Source organism: Doryrhamphus excisus, linkage group LG20 (assembly GCF_037039965.1).
Source record: "Doryrhamphus excisus strain RoL-2023G ecotype Guam linkage group LG20, RoL_Dexc_Guam_v1.1, whole genome shotgun sequence".
Classification (NCBI taxonomy): Eukaryota; Metazoa; Chordata; class Actinopteri; order Syngnathiformes; family Syngnathidae; genus Doryrhamphus; species Doryrhamphus excisus.
Window position 1 is genome coordinate 13,057,188 of NC_136376.1, and position 22,606 is coordinate 13,079,793.

At 39.9% G+C, this 22,606-nt stretch overlaps 2 protein-coding genes and 2 long non-coding RNA genes across 4 annotated transcripts; 2 read left to right on the plus strand and 2 right to left on the minus strand.

The window, feature by feature from the left end:
- The first annotated feature begins 1,502 nt into the window (after window positions 1–1,502).
- LOC144902152 (uncharacterized) lies at window positions 1,503–1,837 on the plus strand. The gene is made up of 2 exons (XR_013630445.1): window positions 1,503–1,699; window positions 1,784–1,837. It is a non-coding gene; the product is annotated as an uncharacterized LOC144902152 (long non-coding RNA).
- Window positions 1,838–2,609: 772 nt separating this feature from the next.
- LOC131108111 (uncharacterized) lies at window positions 2,610–3,885 on the plus strand. Its single transcript, XR_009120409.2, has 2 exons — window positions 2,610–2,683; window positions 2,775–3,885. It is a non-coding gene; the product is annotated as an uncharacterized LOC131108111 (long non-coding RNA).
- Window positions 3,073–5,421, minus strand: LOC131108110 (androgen-dependent TFPI-regulating protein). Its single transcript, XM_058058902.2, has 5 exons — window positions 4,772–5,421; window positions 4,572–4,697; window positions 4,396–4,497; window positions 4,198–4,313; window positions 3,073–3,473 (listed from the first exon to the last, which is right to left on the minus strand). Exons 1-5 carry the CDS (start codon window positions 4,922–4,924, stop codon window positions 3,299–3,301), a joined length of 672 nt encoding a protein of 223 aa, XP_057914885.2. The 5' UTR covers window positions 4,925–5,421; the 3' UTR covers window positions 3,073–3,298.
- Window positions 5,422–5,515: 94 nt separating this feature from the next.
- Window positions 5,516–16,735, minus strand: LOC131108109 (protein FAM83H-like). Its single transcript, XM_058058901.2, has 6 exons — window positions 16,497–16,735; window positions 14,448–14,899; window positions 14,136–14,300; window positions 11,039–11,163; window positions 6,981–10,905; window positions 5,516–6,884 (listed from the first exon to the last, which is right to left on the minus strand). Exons 2-6 carry the CDS (start codon window positions 14,889–14,891, stop codon window positions 6,873–6,875), a joined length of 4,671 nt encoding a protein of 1,556 aa, XP_057914884.2. The 5' UTR covers window positions 14,892–14,899; window positions 16,497–16,735; the 3' UTR covers window positions 5,516–6,872.
- Between the last annotated feature and the right edge of the window lie 5,871 nt (window positions 16,736–22,606).

Sequence of the window (22,606 nt, forward strand, 5' to 3'; positions counted from 1 at the left end):
ATGCGAGGAAATGTCGAGAAGTATCTACACTGTTCCAGTGGCCTGAGGGATGTGCGCATGCGCATGGTACTACACTCCACTCTTGCGTAGTAAACACGCATAACGCCCACAAATGAACACTGTAGTTTTGCGTGACAGTGTAAAATGTCTTACCTAAAATTTGTATTACAAGTTGTTCCATAACTATTTTGAACCAGAACCCTGACGTGACGTTTTGCCGCAAAAACTATGTAATTGTCACCAAATTGTTGACCAAAAATAATGATACGGTGTGGTTCTGGCTCCATTTGATTACAGCATTAAAAAGTAAAGATTAATAGTCACAGCATATTATGAGGCAAAGCCACAACTTCAGCAAGCAGCAAAATCATGAACTTTATGATTACATTTGTAACTGTACTATAACGTCTTTATGATCCTTTTTATACAATAAAACAAAAAGTAGCATTACTCAACAAAGGCAATCCAAGTTCCAAAAATCTTTGGAGATCTCACATGTCATACATCTAGTGAAGATCTGGATAAAGGTGAGGATACAGGCTTTGTGCGACACTATGATACTACTGCAACTGCCCACCCATAAGAATTACAATGGCTCCACCCTCTGTTTGTCATCCTCCATGAACAAGGAAGTAGTCTGTTACCAAGCCCAAATACAGTATAAGTATTCATAAGTATTATATATAATACTGCACACTGGAGGAGGAAGAAGTGTTAAGAATATTCTGTTATTACGCCATTGCTAAAACAATCTAATGTTGACCTAAGACTTTTGAATAATACTTTTGAGTTGAGCATGTGAATTACTGTTTACACACTTACAAGACAATGAATTAGGGAGGCCTACAAAATGGAACAGGATCCAATACAAGAGATGGAGGGAACATTTTTTTCTCAAGGCCAACAAAAATATTTATAATCTGTGAATATTTGTTAGCCTCTCGCCCGAAGACAGCTGGGATAGGCTCCAGCACCCCCGCAGGGCGGCACGGCGGTCTAGTGGTTAGTGTGCGCAGACCTCACAGCTAGGAGACCAGGGTTCAATTCCACCATGTGGAGTTTGCATGTTCTCCCCGTGCATACGTGGGTTTTCTCCGGGTACTCCGGTTTCCTCCCACATTCCAAAAACATGCTAGGTTAATTGGCGACTCCAAATTGTCCATAGGTATGAATGTGAGTGTGAATGGTTGTTTGTCTATATGTGCCCTGTGATTGGCTGGCCACCAGTTCAGGGTGTACCCCGCCTCTGGCCCGAAGACAGCTGGGATAGGCTCCAGCACCCCCGCGACCCTTGTGAGGATAAGCGGTAGAAAATGAATGAATGAATGAATATTTGTTTTGATTTACTTTCAGAAGATTTTTAAAAAATAAAAAGTATGAAAAAAGGTGTGGTATAAAAAGGCATGCAAATGTCAGTGCAACATTTGCATTCATGAGGCCATGAAATTATAGGTGGGTTATTCGCTGCAATTAAGGTAAACACTCCTGGAAAACAAGTGACAAGTGACGCAGACAATTGCGTCAAATGGGTTTTGTCACAGTCACATGACTGGAAAATGTGGGGTATCCTGTTCGGCAGGTTCTCTCATTTAGCTCAAGTTTTAGCGTTTGGTTCACACTGAGAGCAGACGCTACTTTCTTTGTTACTTGACAAGTCAGCACACAGCCAAGAGGAACAGAGATGTTGCACCTTATTGGAGTAAGTATGAACACTTACTTTGTTCTTCTCGAATAAGATCTGGTACGTCTGATACTGACTGGTATTTTTGCTCGACGCACATAGATTGTTGTCGGCCTCCTCATCATCATTGTGTGCTTCTCGAATGGACTCCAAGAGGCAAGTAAACAGTAACAGTCTTCAATGAGACTTCATATGTAGCCACCAGAGCCATTCCACCAAATCGATGGGACAATACATTTCAGAAGAATTTGTTATAATTATTATATTTAATGGCTATTTAATGGCTATATTTAATAACCACTCGGTTGGGTGGTCGGCACGGAGGCCATACAGTCAGGAGATCGAGAAGACCTGGGTTTGATTCCCCGCTTGGGGATCTCTGTGCAGAGTTTCCATGTTCTTCTCGTGAATGTGTGGGTTTTCTCCGGGTACTCCGGTTTCCTCCCACATTCCAAAAACATGCTAGGTTAATTGGCCACTCCAAATTGTCCATAGGTATGAATGTGAATGTGAGTATGAATGGTTGTTTGTCTATATGTGCCCTGTGATTGGCTGGCCACCAGTCCAGGGTGTACTCTGCCGCCTGCCCAAATTCAGCTGGGATAGGCTCCAGCATACCCGCAACCCCCGTTAGGATAAGCGAGAACATGAATGAATGCAGTCAGATCAATGTTCAGAACATAAATGTTTAATAAAAAATATATTATAGTTAATTTTATTGTTGATTTTCTTCACTGTGCCATTTTATTTTATTATTTTCCCTTAATTATTTAATTAAATAAAATAATTGTATTTATTTTTCTTGAGGACACAAATAGGACTGGTTTGGTGGAATGGCAAATGATAGAAGTCAAACTGGTTGACATAATCATGCGGAAAGGAAATTAAACTATGTTTTAACCATTCGAGGACATGTCTAATGTGGGATTTTTTTTATATCTTTAATAGAGAGAAAAAACTCAAAAATCACAAGTTCCCGAATCCTATGCCAACAACAAGAAGGTCAGCACTCATCATAGTGCTCATGATAAATGCTGTGAGTGCTTATGACAACAACGAGAGAATGAAGAATCGCCTGTTTGTGCTTCAACAGGGAGACCTCAGTGAAGCAGATCTGCACTTACTGGCCAGGATCCTTTCAGTTGGACTGGTGGATGCAGATCCAAATTATCTCCACCATCTTAAAGGCTACAGGGACTTAAGGGGTGTATGACGGACACCTGCTGTTGGTGGAGATATTGACAGAATGGGGAATACATTATCCTATTTATTATGATGCTGACGGGCCAAAGATGCCCCCACATGAATTACCCTGCATTGGTATTCAATGGTTAAAATGCCACACGTGAAATCCACCACTGCATGGAGTAACAATTTGTGTGAAAAAGCAAAGCATAGACACAGGATATCGCTAACGCTTGCTTTAATAGGATATAACACTTCTCAGGTTATCTTATAATGTTTAACACAGCAATGCTAACATTTGTTGACAGATGTTTAGCAACTTGTTTTACAATGGTCTTTGTAAAGAACAGGAAGTATTTTCTTTTTACATTTGACTTGAGAGTTTTTTTTTTTGCAAATGAAAAGCAATGGAATCTTGATGACCTTTATTTGCTAGTGCGGATTTATGGTTTTCTTCCACATACGGTTGTTGAGTTTGTGTCCCAGAAGGTAGAGCAATGTCACCACTGACATGTTAAAACAGAAAAAAACCACCAGACCAACACTGCTGAAGTGCCCAAGAAGGGGATACACCCAAATCCCGACTGAGAAGTACACCCAAAGAATCCTGCAGAAGAAAGAGATTTCAACATCACTGCATGTACCAGATTCCTTTACAATATTTTGTTTCAAATGTGAGGTACGCCAATACTGTATCCACAACTACTTATTGATGCATATTTTGTGTAACACAGCACCACCGTGTGCCTATGGATTGGTCATAGATGGTGGAGCCAAAGAATAACGTCTTCTGTGTATTAAAGCTGTGGGAATCACAAAATAGTTCTTTGTTGTTGTTGTTTTACCCAAGTGTACGTATGTCTGGGGCGCACAAACGTTTTCCACTGTGGGTACAGTGAAAAATGAAAGAATGCAGTGTTGACATGATTTCATAAACCAACCAATGTGCTGTAGATATATGCTCAGACACCTGAAGCTGTGTGTTACACAATAGATGATAAATTGTATTGCTGATATGGTTTTCTTTGTTGCTCATTTCTCTTTTTCTGCAAATGTCAGTTTTATACTCCTGTTTTTTCCCTTATAATACGACTTTATTCTCATCATCATATTATAACTTTTTCCCCTTTTTAGTTGTACAAGCTGATGCCAGCTGCATCTTTAATATTTCAACTGTATGCTTCTAAAATATTTTGACTTAATGCTTGTAAGTTTGAGCTCTTGTATCGCTTGTAAAATTACCATTATTTTTTTTAGAATGTGCCAAGGGCCATTGAGAAAAACAGCTGCGGTTTGAATACCCCTATCGTATGTGCTGACTTGCCACTTACCAGAATAGGTAAACCAGTCCCACTCCACCCAGAGTAACCAGTGCATGTGTAGTTTGTGGGTAGACATGTGGCTCCACCACAACTTCTCCGAGTAAAATAGGAAGGACCAATGTATGCTGATAGAACAGTGAATACATTAAAACTGAATTCATGATACAATTTGGTATGATGTGTTAAAAACAAAACACATTTCCAGACCATGGCATGGTTTATCCAAGGTGGGAAGAAGGCGTCAATTGTTGCCGGGTAGACTAACTCTCTGTCATAGGCAAAGATGGTCCAGAAAAGCAGAACAACAAACTAAACCACAGATGTAAAGTAAAGCATATTCATTTCTTGTGTAATGTAAGAAACATTCCAAGTGTGCATCTCACCGTGCCCACGGGGAAGGCAAAAACTGAGAAAAGGACATCTTTACATCTGTTCAGAGGAGTTTCACTGTTTTTCCCACACTGGAGATCATTCACTGCGGCCAGTCCAAAAAAAAACATTTGTAGTAACTGAAAAACAGAAAGTTAAATTAGTTTCTCCAGGTGCCATTTTGTCCCGGTTTCATGCAGCATATCATACTCACTACATTCAAAAACGTGAGGTACTTCCAAGGTCCCCCATACACAAAGATGCCAGGTGGCAACTGTTCTCCATCCTTTGCAGCGAGGCTCTTCACAACAAAAGCGTACCAGCTAAATGTTATGATGTGGTATATTCTCTTCAGGGTTGAAGTCATTGTATTTTTATAGTGAATCTTGACAAATTCAAGACTGCTAAGAATGAAAACTGCAACCAGTAAAGATTAGTGTGACTGTGGGGCAGCTCAATGCACACACAAGAGGCCCACTGTTCATTATTATGTACTGGAGTGTGGATTTCATAAGCAGCGCTCTGCAACATGTGACTTGATGGTCATTTCACTCTGAGTGAGCTTAGTCACTTTTGCAGTTTTGTAAGAGAAGCCCGATTTAAGTGTGAGGTCAAATGTTTAGTTATAAGTTGGACAAAGTTCAACAAATTCAAATTGTTATTCTATAATCTTAAAATAAATTTGAAAAAAGCTCCCAAAAGCCCAACTTGAACACATCTTGTTCTTGCTATTATTAACCATTTTTGTGTTTACAAAGCAATGCAGTTCATTCATATTAACATGTGATGGACAATGTCCCAAATTTCTTTTTATGGCATTATCAAAAATCCAAGCTATGATGCACATCATGGCATCTGAAGAACTAATTTAATATTCTTGTTAAACAATAATGGAAATGCAAAATAATGTCTGGAAATGTGCAATTATAATTGAAAAAAATTCACAAAGACTGAAAAATGACATTATAAAAGTTTTTATTTTCATCAAGTGGTTTAAAAGATCTGTTATCTTTCAAATGTCTTAAAAACAATGTGTCATTTTGTTAGTTTGTTTCATTTGACAGAGTTGCTATGAAAATGCATATTTTCTAAATCATACAAAAGGCACTTTTCCGAGGACAGAAAAAGCTAAAATCCTCTAAATTATAAAATAAACCCAGCATTCATTCATTTACTCCTCCATGGTCAGGCTTTGAGGTCCCTCAAGGAAAATGTAGAAAGTAAACTGGTATTTACTTCTTTTTGTGTTGTTATGACAGGAATATGACTGAAAATGTGTACAAATAAAAGCAGTTAAGACATTATGAAATGAAGTCCATACAAAACAACTGAAATAAGGGCAGCATGAGAGGTTTCCATAGGAGTGAACAGATGAATTTTTTTGTTTGTAACTTGGCGATGGTTTGGAGCTTCTCAAATATGCTTTTATTGCATTTATATGTTAGTCAGTTAAAAAAAAAAAAGAAAAAATATATACTATGGTCTCTAGTAGTGCGCTGTTCACTAATATACATCACGATTCAGTTGTCTTCATCAGTTACAGTCCTCCTGTAACTGATATTGTTAAATACCTATTGTAAATAGTGACAACCATGAATAGATATAAAGTCACATACACACTAATGGTATCATTTCCATGACAAATTCTAATCGCAAGCAGCTTTAAGTCTCTGTCTCTTCCTCCTCCTCAGTGTCTACTGGTGCATATTCAGGGCAAAAACAACATGCTTTCACACAGCACCGTGGTCTGATGGAGGCCGTTAAGTAGAAGTGTATCATTCTTCCAGAGTGTCACCGATGTGGTAACTTCTTGTTATAAGTTATGAAAGCAACAATGTACAAGGAGTGAGCACTGGAGTTCAACGAAGACCCACTAGATGGCAGACCATACTTGACAAGTTCAGTTCTTGCCCTTTCTGTTGCTCACATGTATAGCATTAGCTTGACTTTGTACCTGGACTTTGGTTGTTTTTTGCTGAGAATAATAACATGAATTTTGAGCTAACATTATGTAATGGATGTCCCCGTCGTAAAAAGGTAAGTAAGTACACAGGGTACCTCAAAACAGCTAAAACAATTGCACTTCACCCATCCATGTCAGTAAAAACATGTTATCTATGCAAACATACATATGCATAGGCACATACTCGACAGTCAGTCCATGTACGTCACACAGATGAAACATGATGTTGATTCAAAAATAAAAATCCTACCCTATTTTGCTTTACTGTTCATGTACATGCCTTAGTCAGTATACCGGGTTTCAACTCTATTTCAGTCTCTAACGTTTTCTCTCATCCTTCTCAGTTTCCCAGTTAAGGGGCCATCTGTGAAGAAGAAAAAAGATAACATTTCTTGTCAAAGAGGTAAAAAAATCAAGCATCTTACTGTCTGGAAAATACTGTTGGAATACTTTTACCCACCTCAAAGCGACTGTAAACTTTTCTCTCCTTCCTCATGCTTTGGAGTTTCTGTAGCAACCTGTCACGGTCCTGAGTTGACTGGCTGCTGCTTAGTGAACCGATCTCTCTTTCTTTGTCTCTTTTAGCATTTTTGTCTGCTTCATCTTCTTTCTCATCATCGGTGACAGGCGACTCCTTAGTAGACTCATTCCTGCTTTGGCTATTTGCTGAAATTTGCTCGAGCAGCAGCTTTGTATCATCTCTGAGGTTGCTGCTGGACAGCACGTTGGCAGTTGACGAATGGTAGCGAGACTGGCTGGACTTTGGCAGCTTGGACTGTTGTTGTGACGACAATACACTTTCATCTGCGGTAATCTCTGTCTTACTTTGTCCTGTCTGTTCATTGCCTTTTTCCCTGCAGCCACATTCTAGTGCAGTACTCTTCTTTACTGCATTTGTACCATCACTATCCTCAGTCGTATTCTCACAAGGCACAGACAATTTTGATTCTTGGCTGACATCAATCTGGCTGCACATATCACTATCTGCAAGGGTTGCAGCTAAATATGGCTTGCAGACTTCAGAATTATCAGCATCTGGCTTTTTGCTGGACAGACCAGGCTCTGTAGCAACAGATGTGACAACTGAGGTAGACTGCATTGGCACTGTGTTGACATTAGCTAAAGTCCCATTTGTTAAAAAGGTGTCATTAGAGGAACCATGCAATGTTGGCATGAAACCTTCCGTTTGGCACTGTGCCGTAACTGACAAAAGTGAGTCTGTTTCAGCAGAAGTTGTTGATTCTGTTTTAGGTTCACAGAGAAAATATGCTTGTCTTGGTGGCTCTTGAGATGGGTCTGCTAGGCTGAGTTTTGAGTGACTTTGGGAAACCAGTAGATTGGGTTCACATGATGTAGAGCTAAGGCTATGCGTTAGGATGTCACTTTTGATGTCTTTTGTGGGTGATGGAACATCAATGGATGACACCCAAGATTCCTCTACAAGTGGGCTTTGCCCAGAGGCATTTTCTACAGAAACCTTTGGGGTGAGGGGATCAGGTGAAAGAGAACTTGATTTGTCAGTGTTTGTCTTTGGGATTGGTTGTAATGAGGATGGGTTTGGCTTTGAATCAGAGGCGTCGTTTTTATCAGAAGCACCAGAATTCTGCTGCGCAGAGTCCTGTACAGCAGCACTTATAAGTGACTGTGAAATAGAATCGATCTGGTCTGAAGACTGTGATTCTTTTTTGCTTACAGAGGGGCTAGATTTTTGTGACGTTTCGTCGGTAGATTGGGACGATCCCTGAGGGGAGGCACTGACAAGTTTCTCTGGGCCTATTCTGTCAGACGTTAGGGACAGTATGCTCAATGCAGAGTTGACGTTAGAGTCATGAGGACTGGATGTAATTTGAAGACCAGAAATGGATAGAGAGTGTTTGGAGTTAGGGCTTTTTGCATCTGATTGTGTTACTACGCTAGATTCTGATGACGGGGGGGGCAATGTCACACTGTTTTCTAAATATGATGACTCTTGATTTTGGATGTTAGAATTAAGCCTGGCAGATGCAGAAGATGATGATGAATTGCCCAAACTGGGACCAGATAAAGCGGACTCATTAGAGGCAGAATCAAGAACTGATGTTACACTTGCATCAGTACTAAGCTCAAGCGATGGAAGATTAGCATGTTTTTCTTGTGTTATAATGGCTTGTGGACTAGAGCTACACTCACTTAAGGCAGGTTTTTGAAGCTCTGGGTCCTCTGAATCCCAATGAAGGGCTTCTGTTTCTGCAGAAACAGATAAAGATGCTGCTGTTTGGCTGTTCCTCATTTCTACCTTCTTTGAATCAGTTGAAACTCTGGGTTGTTCACTCTTTGCATTATGAGGGATAGCAGATACATTACTGACCTGGCACTCATGCTTGTTTATCTCATCACTGCCATCAACAGGTGGTTGTGTGGATAGGGTTTTACTTAAATCCTTTGTAGTGACATCTGACAATAATGAGATCGGCGCTTCGGACGTTTGTGCAGAGGTATCGCTCTTTGGATTTGGAAGTGCGCCCTCTTTTTTAACAGGGACATTAGGATCAGTTGGTGTTTTTATCTGAACCTTTTGAGTGCTCTTTTCAGCTTCTGCAGCCATTGCAGCTTTACGTTTAGCTGCCAGCTCTTTAAAAAACATCAGTCTCTTATTAGGATCACTCATGTCCACAGGCAGTGGATCGGTGACCAAAGTCTTGGGTGGGTGATCAGTTTTTGCCATATCAGATTCTGAGGTCTTCAATCTGGACATTGATGGAGAGAGTTTTCCTTGTTCAATATTTGGCAGTTTTAATGGCTCCTGTACCTCAAGGTGTTCTGTGGAGCTCTTTGAATCTTCATTTGAGGAGTCTTTATCCTCTGGTTTATTGCTTCCATCTTGTTTGGAAGCTTCTGGCATAGAGCTATCAAATGTTGCTGACTTTAAGTAACGACTCCATCCATAGGATTCTCTTGTGCCTGATCTTCTTTGTCCCAAAACTTGAGAAGCAAAGGGTAGTTTTGCCTGCTCTGTCTCACTTTTGTCACCTTCCTCATCTTGTTGCCCTGTTGTATGCTGCTCTAAAGAGCTAAATATCAGAGAAGATCTTAACCTCGAGCTCCTTGGTATTGCTGCATTGTATTTCCTCCGAAATGACTCCTCCTTTCGAACTGCAGTGTTTGATTCTTTTTGTTCTGCCTCCTCTGGTTTATCCCCCTCAGTTGTTGATGATGATTCTGAGGGTGTTGGCGTAGTTTTGGTTTCAGTTGACACAGTTTCTTCACTCTTCACACTTTCTTCTGGCAATTTCTTTGACTGCTCTGGATCTAGTACAAAAGCTTTGGCATAACTTGGCAACTGGCTTGCTCGCGGTATGGCAGGAATCTTAAACTCTCGTACATTTGGAATTTTAGGAATAGATAACTCTATCACTGGTTGTGTTTGCTGCACAGGGTTGGAGGGATCCTCAAAAGGATCTGGTGCCTGAGGATGTACCATTGGCAGGCCTTCGTCTGGATTATCAAATGCACTGAGGTAAGAGTTAATTCTCCAGTTTCGTAGTCCTCGTTTTACCATGGGGTCTTTGCGGTCAGTGTTAGGCTCTTGGAAAAACTGCTTGTCATCCATTGTATTTGGAGGGGTGGGAGATACCGAGCACTTCAACCTTTGATGCTGGGAACCTAACTGTAAATCTGGAGGAGGTTGTAATTTCTCTGATACCTGCTCAAAGTCCACATTCCTGGTAGATGATAAATAGTTAAGCACAGGGTCAAAGTTATCAAATGGCTCCATCTCTTGTGGCAATCCTGGTTCAGAATACTGATCCGCTGAATGATATTGTTGGCTCCAGAATTTCTCAGGGCCGCTATAATCCAGTTCTGGACCTGCCCCCACATTTGGTGGCTGACCCCTGTGAAACAGCCTTCCCCTGGCCTCAAACTCTGTTGTGGGTTGAGCAAGGAATGGATAATTGTACCTGCCCTGAGCCCCTTCAACATAGCTGTGACGTTTCAGGACAGGGCTTTCCATCATGGGAAACTTTGAGTGACCTTGATTAAAATGCGGCTCCATTCCAGCTGGAAATCGACTGTACACATCAACGGAACCATGTAAAGTCCTATTGGGTAGCATTCTCCAATCTGTTTCAATTTGTTCCTCATATGAGGGTTTAGCCCAGTCCTCTGCATGAGTACCAATGTCCATTGGTAGAAATTTCCTGGGCTCTCTGTAGAGAGAGGTTCTTTTACTTGGGTATGGCCTCTTTTGTAAGAGGCCAACATCTTCCATTGGAACAGGAACATCAGGCAAGAGTGGTTGCGACTGAGCAAAAAGGATCCGAAACTCTTCATCAAAAGTTGATACAAGCTGTCCAAGGAAAAGGTGTGCCATACAACGGTGTAGCTTCTCAAAAGACCACATAAAGCTGGGTAAAAACAATGAACAGTTAGTGACACATATTGACTGTTTGAACACTAAGTAAGACGTCAACACAACATTTGTCACAATGTCAACTCTGTTTCTTTTTCTTAAATGTTTGTGGCAGCTAGGAATGTCACCTGTAGTTTCCACTGAGTACAGCCCTGCAGTCTGTCAGCAAGAAGCGATCCATCATTTGACCTTTGAAGGATTTCCCTGAGCGGCAATGATACGTGATGCCAGACACAGTTCTTACTCGTAGCAGCTGCAAACAAAGCATTGAATCAGAAAGAGTTCAAGTAACTAACATCAAAGCTAGGGGGCAGTATTGCATCACTTGTAACAGCTCTTAATGTAGGCTTAAAAAATGACTACTTTTTTAAGTTCACCTGTACCTTTCTTAACAGGAAAAGCATGAATAATGTGAGGCAACTTTGAAGTAAAAAAGAAATATACAAGACAAACATGATCACAGCAGAGAGGTTTGAAAGTCAGTCATGATGTAGTGCGATGTACAATAACAAGCTGTATAAAAAGTACATACACACCGTTTTATAGTCATGATCTAATATTTGTCAATGTCAGCTTGGTGAAAGTGATCATTCACATATGGATAAAACATTTTGGGTCAGTGGAACCTCGAATATCCTTATTAATCCATTCCAGAAGGTTAGACTTAAACAAAAACGTACTCTAACCAAATAAATTTTTACTGTTAAAACAATTACAGTAAAGTCTCGTTATATCGATATCGGTTATATCGAAGTACTGCTTATTACGATACTATTTTAATTTCCCGGCAAATTTCTAGTCTTTTATGATATAATTAGTTCCGTTAGTACGATACCCGGTTATTATGATAATACGGTTACTACGATGCCCTTTTGATCTCCCGCCAGCCAATTTGGTCTGCTTATATTGATACAAAAGCAGCTTAAATCAATCTTTGCTTAAGGATTTCAATACCAAAAAAGTACACGGCGAACGACTGCTTCCAGTCAACTTTATTTTTCACACTTCCACCACCAGAGCACAGCACACACACGGATTCCGCACTTCCTGGTTCACAGGTCATGCTCAACCCGCCCCACATAGCTGGCCAAACACATGCCTGCAACAGAAGAACCAACTGACATAGCATACACACCTATTCCAACGAAGACACAAGCGTACAAATACATGTATTTAATTGTGTTGTATTCAGATATCTTTTTATCGCTTGCAATAATCACTGTTTTTCATATGTACATGCTGGCGTTCGTGGTTTCTCTCATGTGTATAGATTCTATACACACGAGAGAAACCACGAACGCAGTTGGTTCTTCTGTTGCAGGCATGTGTTTGGCCAGCTATGTGGGGCGGGTTGAGCATGACCTGTGAACCAGGAAGTGCGGGATTCGGTGTGTGTGCTGGGCTCTGGTGGTGGAAGTGTGAAAAAAAGTTAAAGTTGACTGCAAGCAGCCGTTCGCCGTATTCTTTTTTGGTATTGAAATCCTTAAGCAAAGATTGATTTAAGCTGCTCGACATTGTTCTATACTATAGAACAATGTCGAGTGCATTATTGCCCACTTTTAATGCAGTTCGGCGCAGGATCGGATATATCGACAGTCCGGTTATATCGATATTTTTTCCGACTCCCGACAATATCGATATAACGAGACTTTACTGTATCCAATTAATCTATTCCGGACGCCAATACCTTTTCATAGTTTTACAATTTTAGTTTTACACGCTTAAATGCATAGATATGACGTATGAAAGCAATAAATGAATATTTAACGTCACATTTACTTTGTTGGAAGACCTTTTTTGACAAAGACATTGATGGTGAGTAGTGAATGAGGACAAGAAGAGATGTGCAAATGGATAAAAACTTCATACTTTGCTATGAGTTTTTTCTTGAATTCAGTTGCGTTTTTCATCTTGTTTATCATAATGCTGGCACTCGTAAGGTTGTTTGGCTCTATTGTAGGTTATTTTGCACCAGTGATCATTAAGAAAAGCCGAGAGTTGTGGTGTAACCGTATTGGTTAACAAAGTACAAAAGAGTCAACTGCTGATGATGTAACAGACAACAGAGCTGGAGAAGCATGCAGTGTATTAGTGCATTAACTGCGATTAATTACAGTCATTTTTTTGTTTTTTAAATTGCGTTTATCTACTTTTTTATTATAAAAATCTGGTTTTATGCGTTGGGTTTCTTGTGCTTGAGTCGAATGTAGAACATCAGTCAGTCACACACTCAATTGGCTGTCATTGTGGTTGGACTTTTATAGCATAAGATGAGAGGCTCCCATTGCATATGGGAGGGCAAGGTGAGAAGTGGTGAGGAACAGAGAGGAGTCACATGTTAGAGTTGTTGATCCATTGAATGGAATTGACTTGGTCATTTTAATGGAAGAATCACACATGACAGAAAGGAGTAAGTGAGAGCACTGATAAAGCAGTGTAGGGAAATTTTAAGACATGCACACACATACTTCAGTTCCCAATGTGAAAATAGTAACTAGTACATGTTATAATAGTGAATATATTGTTATTTTGATTCAAAACAACCCATTTTTGTGTTGTTGATGTTGTGTTATAGATATTTAAGCTGTCACAAAAGCAAGAAATATTTGTGTAACAGTTATGCCTGAAATGTATCTTTGACAAAAGATTTCCTCCTTTTTTAGCCAAGAAATGAAATTTTTGTTCAACTGCTGTTTACAAAAGAATGGAAATGGGTAGAACATTTTTTTCTGATGAAAAATGGGAGTTAGGTAGGTTCCATGTTCAAATAGCCATTGAAGACTAATAATAATGAGACTAATAATGAAGAATAAATATTATTTGTGTCAAGTGTACTCCGCGCTTTGTTTCTTGCAGGAGAGGCTTGGTTTTGATTACTAAATGGTGAAGCTGGCTATAAAACATTGAATAGGAGAAGTCATTTTTAAACTCTTTTTTTCTGTTTTGGATAACACAAAGTCATTTGCAAGAAAACAAGTCAATGATTGTTTCTATCTTAAAAATTGAGCAAGTACAATCCAAAAGAGAGATCATTTAGCAACTTACAAAGTAAGCGAAATGAATAATGGCATTGGGTTGAACAGTCTGGGCCTTTGGAATAGCACTAAGGATAAGGCCTGATTAAACTTTAACTGCAGTGTTGAGGTGAGCTGTGATGACGAAATATTCACAACAGTATAACAGCATGGCTCAAGAATGTCTTACTGCAAAATTGAAAGGACTCACTTGGATACTCTGAAGATTTACTCTGCAGTTAGACACCATGTTCATGAAGTGATGTGCATTCTGCTCGTCTAAAAGAATATAGACCGCCACGTTCCTCATAGCAGCATTCAAAATATCAGCAAACACGTCGACATCAGTAAACATGTCCATCACTATGGCAATCACCTGTGGAGATAAAAAACAGATTTGACAGATTTGTCCTGAAACGTCACAGCTATGTTGAAGGGGCTCAGGGCAGGTACAATTATCCATTCCTTGTAAAAACACTGTGAGGGTCATGTACTCTGCCTCCAAGAAAGAACGAAGACTGACCTGCTGAGCATTCTTGATAAGTCGCCGAGCCTGCTCCTTAATACTCGGCATGTCAGGCTCAGGAGGATTAACCAGAGTGGTGACCTCTGTAGGTCCACCAAAAACATGCAGCTGAGGCCAGCCAAGGTCCAGGCCGGGAGCGTCCAAGTCTGAGTGGATGGGCCAGTATGTGTCAGAGGAACTTTCACCTCCAGTCTCTATAAAAGTTTGCTCTTGGTAGCTGCTCTGTTGAGGAACGTGGATCGTACTCTGTATATATTGGATCTCAGATGTGGACAGGAAGTCCACCACATCTGCTCTTTGGAGAAACTCATAATATCCCTCCAGGTCTTCCTCAACCAGTGCGTCAATTGCCAAACGGTACTCTTCCCGGTAATGAGGAGGAAGGTAATTGGGGTGGCGGGGGTTATCCCCTGCAGAAGAACATTGAGAGCGACGTGCCATGTTGTTGGCTGAGGAGATGGTGAGGGCGAAAGAAAGCACAATCAATTGAAGTTTTTTTTCTCCTCATCAAAATAAATTGTTTTGAATAATAATTCAGCTTGTCTTCTGTCCAGGGAATAACTGTACATTTTACAAGTCCCACATTGGATAGTGAAATACAACATAAAATTAAAGGGCAAATGACTAATTGACTGCAAAATAATGAACTGCCGTAGGACAATATTCTATTCAAGTTGGACAGTGCTCATATCAGACATCATATCGTAAATGTAGAACATGTAAGCACATTGATTCCAGATTCCAGTATTTACAGTAGATTTACAGTAGACCATATGCCACTGCTCTTTAGTGTTGAAACATTTATTGCAAAGGTTGACCTTTCAACATAACAATATGGCATTTATTCCAACACTGTAAATCAACAGCATATTTTCAAATGTGAGCGAGACAACAGAGACCTTTATGGCAAGTTTCTCTACCCCACTTTCCTACAAATGGGGGCAAATTAATGGGGGTGGGGGGGCACATCTACAAGTATTTGTGGTGGTACACCACAGATAAATACATGTATGGGAAAGACTGAAATAGCGTTGGGGTTACTGCAGTAAGTTCCATGTCCAGCAACATCGAAACTTAAATCTACATCAATTCATCAGGCTCAAATTGTGACAATGGGAGCATCAGACATAATTTTTTACACATGGATTGGCCTCCACAGAGTCCAGACCTGGATTCTATTGAGAAAATTTGGGACACGGTGGAGAACACTTCTACACAATGGTCCGGTCAATACAATTCAAGTCATCATTACACGTTGGTAAAAAAAATACTGAAACTCTGAATAGTGAATGTAACATTACGGAAGCTTGTGGAAACAATACCACAATCCAAGAAAATATTGTGTGACATTTATGAGTTTTTGATATATTTCTTGTATTAAATATTGTTAGATTGTCCAAATGTACCCAATGTTGTTGGGTGCATACATGCAGATCATAATAGTCACATTTCAAACATGTAGTATATTCTTTGAAAACAAATGCTTTCATTATTGTCGCTATGTTTGCACATGTTTATTCACTACCCTGCAGTTACTTATTCCTACGCTGTTACCCAATAACATATTTTCAAACTTAGAGACAGGCAGTTTTGAACTTTATGGCAAGCTTCATAACCCTACTTTTCTACAAATGAGGGTTAAAAGGCAAATGAATGAGGGGAGATGGAATTCCAGTACAGGACAAGGTTATGGGTGCGGCTCCTCCCTCTTGCCAAAAACACAATGTCTCCATTCGGGAGTTGACGAAAAAAACACATTTCAGTGTATGTCTGAAAGAAAATAACTCCAAAATACAAACTTCGGGGGCTAAGAACATATGAAAAAACTGAAACGGTGCTGTCATGGTAATCGTAAGGCTCCATATCCACAACTTATGTTTGTGTTATCTATAATGACAACAGGTAACAAGATACCACACTTGGCTAAAATGGCTTGAGACATATGTTACATTCGGTGTACACACACACGCGCACATACACAAACACACACATACATAAATAGACGCTGCTATACCACACACTTGTGGCGTTATTAGCTTAACTTACCCCGCTAACGTAACGAAGGTCTCACGGGTCCCGTCGTTTAAACCCTAAATGGGCCATTTTGCCTTCCTCGAAGTATTCCCCGTCTCTGCTTTTCTTGTCGCGCCTCTAATTCGAGTGGGACCTGCTGAGAGAGTTGTGACACATTGTGTTTTTTTCTCTGTAACCCAGCTAAACCAGTTTGCTGTCAGCCTTCAGGCATGTTGACGAGGATGTTTGAAAGCTAGCAAAGAGAAGAAGTCGAGGCGAGCAATGAAGCTCCGCCCCGAACCACTTCCTCTCGTTCAAGCTTGTCTCGTGCGTCGGGTGAACTCCGCGCGAGACAGCTGTTAGCTTGACAAACATCTGGGGATGCTCATGTATTATTATTTTAACACATCCAAACAGTTATTATCAACGCGACTTCATTATGATAAGCATATCGAGCAGGTAAATATTCATTTCTTACGTCTACCGAAGAATTAACAGTAGTAATTAGTTCGTCTAATCGTCTCATAAACCATATCGAAGCACGTTGTGTGTAAACAGTACAGCATGAAGTGGAACAGTTCAGCATGCAGCATCCACTTCATCTAGTACATCAGCATTATTCAATTGCATTTTGATTACCTTTTATTTTCGGCAACTAATTTAGGCACATATATTAGAAAAAAGTCTGAATTTGAAGCAGCCACAGTTGAACATGTTAAGTTGGCACCCCTCGTGCAGTATTAATCAAAATGTTTCTGTATGTATTTGTAAATACACTATAGCGATACATTGTACAGATGTACAGAGTATTTGTTGGAAAAATAATGCAGTGGAAACACAGTATGGGTGCCTGTTCTGTCAAATTACAATGCGTTTGTGCAGCGGTGCAGGAGTAGTTGAGTTTGCTGTCAGAAAAAATATTGAAATAATATTGTAATTTAAATGTGCAAATTTTTATCACAACTATAGATTAAACTTCATCTTGTACTTCCAATGTGATAAAGAGCTGAAGAGATTGTTTTTATGATATCGGTGTTATGTCCAGCAATGTCTATATAATTATCACAAAGGAGCTATATACTTACTCATGCAGCTTCTACAGCAAACTCCAAACCATTTTTCTTCTTCTGGAAAGTGAATTTCACATGAAGAGAATGGGTGGTTGGTTGCCAGGGTAGCTTAAGCATGCACTAGTGCACGCCTTTGCACAAAAGCAATTAATTAACACAGCAATGCTGCACTTTCACAGCGTTACAGTGCTGGTCTACTCACATCCTTCTGGTTCATTCAAAGTGCCATCTCGCAACGACTTTGGGGAAAGGCGATCATGTTGTGCAGTAGTACTGCATATATGCATGCAAAGCAACTAAAGTTTAGATTCCAGAAACTAAAGCTAAAAGTATTCCAAAAGACTTTAATGCAAATATGCATACTGGGGGTTTCTGGTATGCATCGTAGAAATCTAAAAAATGTTTAAACATTACCAGACAATAGGCTAGAGAAGAAGTACTATTGTAAACACTGTCTTGTCTTCTCGTAAAGTTGCTAAATAAACAACACAGGCAAATGAATTCAAATGGCAGTCTTCTGTCAGCTTTGAATCTTTGTTTTCTTTTCATGCATACACAATTTCCAACAATGTGCATTGCTGGGACGTAGTCTGTGACTGATGCATCTTCCATGATTAAATACAAGGACATCTCGGAATCCAAACAAGGACTTTTCCTGGCTGTTTAGTTGAAACCATAGAAGGAGAAGGAGAAGGAGGAGAAACTAAATGTTGTGATTCTCTCTGTAAGGTCAGGTTTGCGCCACACTCTGACCCAAAATAGCCCAACCTTGTGATGGAATATGATGTAACTAAAGTAAAGGAAGTGGTGAAAACTAGCTGCTCAAGTGCAGATTTGAAGACAATTCCTCATTGTTCCATTCAGGCTCCACCCAAAGCACACAGCACAGCTAGGTATGGCGTGGAAGATACAGTAACATGAATGTTGGAACTGTTGTTACACTACATACCACAGGACACCATTCACCATGGCACTCTTTTAACTCCTGTGGCCTCCACAAACATGCATTTAGTATTCTCTCTGTGGCTTTGTGACTGACAGCTTTGCTTATGAAACATGAAACACTGACAGTGTAAAAATCTCTGGGAATGTTTAACTTAAACAGAGACTGGCTCCTGACTGCTTACAAGGCACTGTTATTGATATAGCTGAGTAAAGACACTGTTGCTGAAGCACACAAGTGAGATTTACTAAAAGTATATGGAGATGTGATTAACAGTAAGCACAGTGCTTGCAGCAGACATGCTGCATGGGCCCGTGTTGCAAAGGGGCTTCACAAATGAGCCATTTTAAATGTGTGTGATATAATATTGTACAATAGTCTGCAAAGTAACAAGAGTGAAAATGTCATATGGTGTAGGCAGACTGACCAAAATGGAGGAAACACTCTTGTAGGCAAGAACTCAAAAAGGGAATATTTCGCTTTTATAAATGCTGCCACAACAGGATACCAAATCCAAAAATATCGAGTCACAAGGAGCATGGAAAGCACGAGGGATGCGACTCACCACAAGCGATGGCAACCAGACAAAGTAGGAAGCAGCAAAATAAATACACAGACAGGAACGAAACAACAAGGCACAGCTGTAAGGTCTACAGAAAATTGTATTTTAAGTAAATGTAATTTTTGTAATTTGTAATGTTTGCATTTCCACAATATAAAGTTGAACTCTAATCTAAATAAATGTATTATTATTTAGTACTGCCTCAATCTTATGTAATTTACCAGAGCTGCTTTGTTACTATAGAATCCCACTCCTCCATGAGCAGATCACAAAATTGGTGGATGTTAGACACCTTGGCCACTCAATCACCTTCAGCTTTCTGAGCAAGACAGTTGTCACCTTGTGTTCAGATGTTCCCATCTGGGTTTTGTATTATTTTTTGACGATACTGATGCCGAATTTCTGGTGTTAATGGAGACAACAGGAAGCTCGACAACAAAAGGAAAAGGAAGAGCAGCAGCTGAGAGATTCATTAGTGGATGTAACATTTCATCCAGCAGCAAAGGAAGTCTAAGCATTTCTCAAGAAAGTGAGGATGTGTTCATGTACAGAGATGAGGAACCTACACAAGTACATACATGATAGCCGCAAATGGAGGGTGACCATACTTGGATTCCCGAAAACTAGGGAATTATCCAGTAATAATCCAGATTTGGTGTTTGACTGGGAAAATATCAGAAAGACAGCTGGCATTGGTGCCCAAAATACATTGATTAAAATGCATAGGAAAGTTTCATATTTTCAGAGCTATTTTTAACACTGTAATTCTGTGATATAACTTAAATCATCCTACTGTCATTAGATGTGATAGAGCTGACCGGTTCACAGATGAGGCTGGAAACATCTGCCACATAAAACTTCCTCATTCTAGTAGAATTAGTAGAATTAGAATTAGTAGAACTACGTAGTAGAGAAAACAGAAAGATGTGCAAGTGAAACCATACAACACTGTGTGGGCTGGCGTCAGTGTGGAATGTCTACCATGAATGCCTACCATGCATTAGTCACAGTAGCAAGAAGGTGTGGAATGGTTCCAAGTTCATTCTTTTCATATCTATCTATCTATCTATCTATCTATCTATCTATCTATCTATCTATCTATCTATCTATCTATCTATCTGTCTGTCTGTCTGTCTGTCTGTCTGTCTGTCTGTCTGTCTGTCTGTCTGTCTGTCTGTCTGTCTGTCTGTCTGTCTGTCTGTCTGTCTGTCTTTCTGTCTGTCTGTCTGTCTGTCTGTCTGTCTGTCTGTCTGTCTGTCTGTCTGTCTGTCTGTCTGTCTGTCTGTCTGTCTGTCTGTCTGTCTGTCTGTCTGTCTGTCTGTCTGTCTGTCTGTCTGTCTGTCCGTCCGTCCGTCCGTCCATCTTTTTTTAGCAGTACGGCAGTATATCTGGAGCCAAATGATCAAATATTTAATTTCACCTTATGGATATCAGCTACTGGAATAACATTTTCAGTATCCCTTGAAAAACACATGCATGCACCTATATATAAGTGTGCAATCCGGTTGAAGGTGTGGCTTGGGTACAGCTTTGTGCAAACATATTAGAAAGAGAAAAATGACAACACAAATATAATTTACACACATTCTTCTTCAACATTCCACGATTAATTGTTTACTTATTCATCCTTTGAAAAAGCAATGTTGCACCAACATGGGGAAAAGCTTTTATGTCATAATGGCTGCTTGAAAGCATAAACAGTCCATAGCAAACTGCCTTATATTTAGCAATGATGACTTCTTTCCGTTTGACTTGATTCACTCTATTGTACTGTTTCCTGTGGGGCATCCTGTGGACGCAACACTCAATGGAGCGTTCCTTCCAGTACTGTGTCAAAGACAGGTTAAGGATATACATCATTTCCGTCCATTGCATGTAGGATGCAAAGACACACCAAGTCTGTCTCCTAATGGAAGCGCATGTTGCATACATCATAACTGATGAGTGTACATCTGGACCTGATCAAGAGACTGAATGCTTGACATCATGCTGCTGACACACCTTCAGCTGCAACAAAAGACAGTCCACAACAAAAGCATTAAAACGGCTCCTCTCATACTTCCAGTGACGTTTCAGGTTATGCAGACTGTCTGCCAGAGGCTTGTTTATTGATGGTGCGGAAACTAAAGCTCATAAAGCAGCACAACAAGCTGCTAAAATAGTCACCTGTGCCAAGTTGGCACTCACAGTCAGTCTTGGGAATGCTTACAGTGTTTCTATGAAATAAACCAATAAAACAGCCCTTGTGCAGAGGCCGACCTGGAATGTAACAGCGTCATAAATGAAATGCATTTGAGTTATGGTGTTAATGAGGGCATTTACATTTCGTATAGGTTAAGTTTTGTTGATGCAGCAGAGTTGCAAAAATTACATGCTCTATTAAGAGAGCATCTTAAAAGCATTAGGGTGACCCCTCCACTTCCCTGCCCTCGGGACATGTATATCAGGATGTTAAAGCTGTATGAATTATAATCATTCATCTTCATTGAATATAACTGCCAGTAATACCACTATGAAGGCAGTTTCATTTCTACACCTTGGCTTGTTTGCTGTTTTTTGACAATCATAAGGCTGGACCAAAGTTCATGTTGAGCAGAAGAAAATCTATAAAGCCCTGCCTGGTGTGATTTCTCAACACCCCGAGAACACCCTGACAGAGTTTTATTCTGATGAAGTCATCCTGCCTGATGACACAGTTAAACAATTCCTTTGTACAGTAGTTATCAGGCAAGCACACATTATATTAGCATAGGCAAACACTGCAACCTTTAAAGATATGTTTACAGCTTTGCAGCAAGTATGTCTACAGTAACTCATAATTAATGCTTCAGACTACAAAGTCAGTCATACAGTCATCCCTTGTTTATTGCAGTTCATTACTTCCAGATCCGACCACAATAAGTTAAGATTCATTTAGCTTTTTTCTTAGCCTTTTTACAAAAGAAATATAGATAACAATATCCGATTTTTCAGTATGTCGCCCTCAGCGGAAAAAAACTTCGGACACCCTGTTGTAACGATTACAAATGAGTTGACTGAAACGTTCAGACACACCTGTGGGTAGCGCTGTGGACACTTTGAAGCATCAAGCTACAATAATTAGCAAAAGAAGAGGACGAGAACAGACGGGATGACGTTTTTCTGATGCGACGGAGACACGCGCCATACCTTCCCCCCGCGCCCTATAGCCTCAAAGATCGTGTATTAATAAGACAACACGAGCCAAAACAGCTCGTGACTATTGAGACAAGTTTAAAGGAACGCCCAAAATGTAGCCCAAAATGCATTATACCGTTACAAACTATTCGTGTTAAAGAATAACTAAATGTAAAATATTTATAGTTCAAACGGAGTATGCGTGAGTGACAAACATTTGTGTGTACGAGTAAGACGTCTTCCTATTTATAAATATTGTAACACTCTACGCTCAGCCAAACGCCAGACCAGACGGGCGGAACAACAGCCGTTTTTTATTATTATTAATTAATTATTATTTTTTTTATATTAAGGTCCAAGAATAATGATTCCTAACAAGTAACCCAAGCCTACAACTCTCTAACATGCGGTT

Coding starts and splice junctions, on each gene's coding strand:
- LOC131108110 (XM_058058902.2), bottom strand. CDS start 4,924: ATGACTTCAACCCTGAAGAGAATATACCACATCATAACATTTAGCTGG. Junction 4,498..4,571: donor TTGCCTTCCCCGTGGGCACG/GTGAGATGCACA, acceptor TCTGTGGTTTAG/TTTGTTGTTCTGCTTTTCTG. Junction 4,314..4,395: donor CTTGGATAAACCATGCCATG/GTCTGGAAATGT, acceptor CTGTTCTATCAG/CATACATTGGTCCTTCCTAT.
- LOC131108109 (XM_058058901.2), bottom strand. CDS start 14,891: ATGGCACGTCGCTCTCAATGTTCTTCTGCAGGGGATAACCCCCGCCAC. Junction 14,301..14,447: donor TTATCAAGAATGCTCAGCAG/GTCAGTCTTCGT, acceptor TTATCTCCACAG/GTGATTGCCATAGTGATGGA. Junction 10,906..11,038: donor GTACTCAGTGGAAACTACAG/GTGACATTCCTA, acceptor GTTTTTACCCAG/CTTTATGTGGTCTTTTGAGA.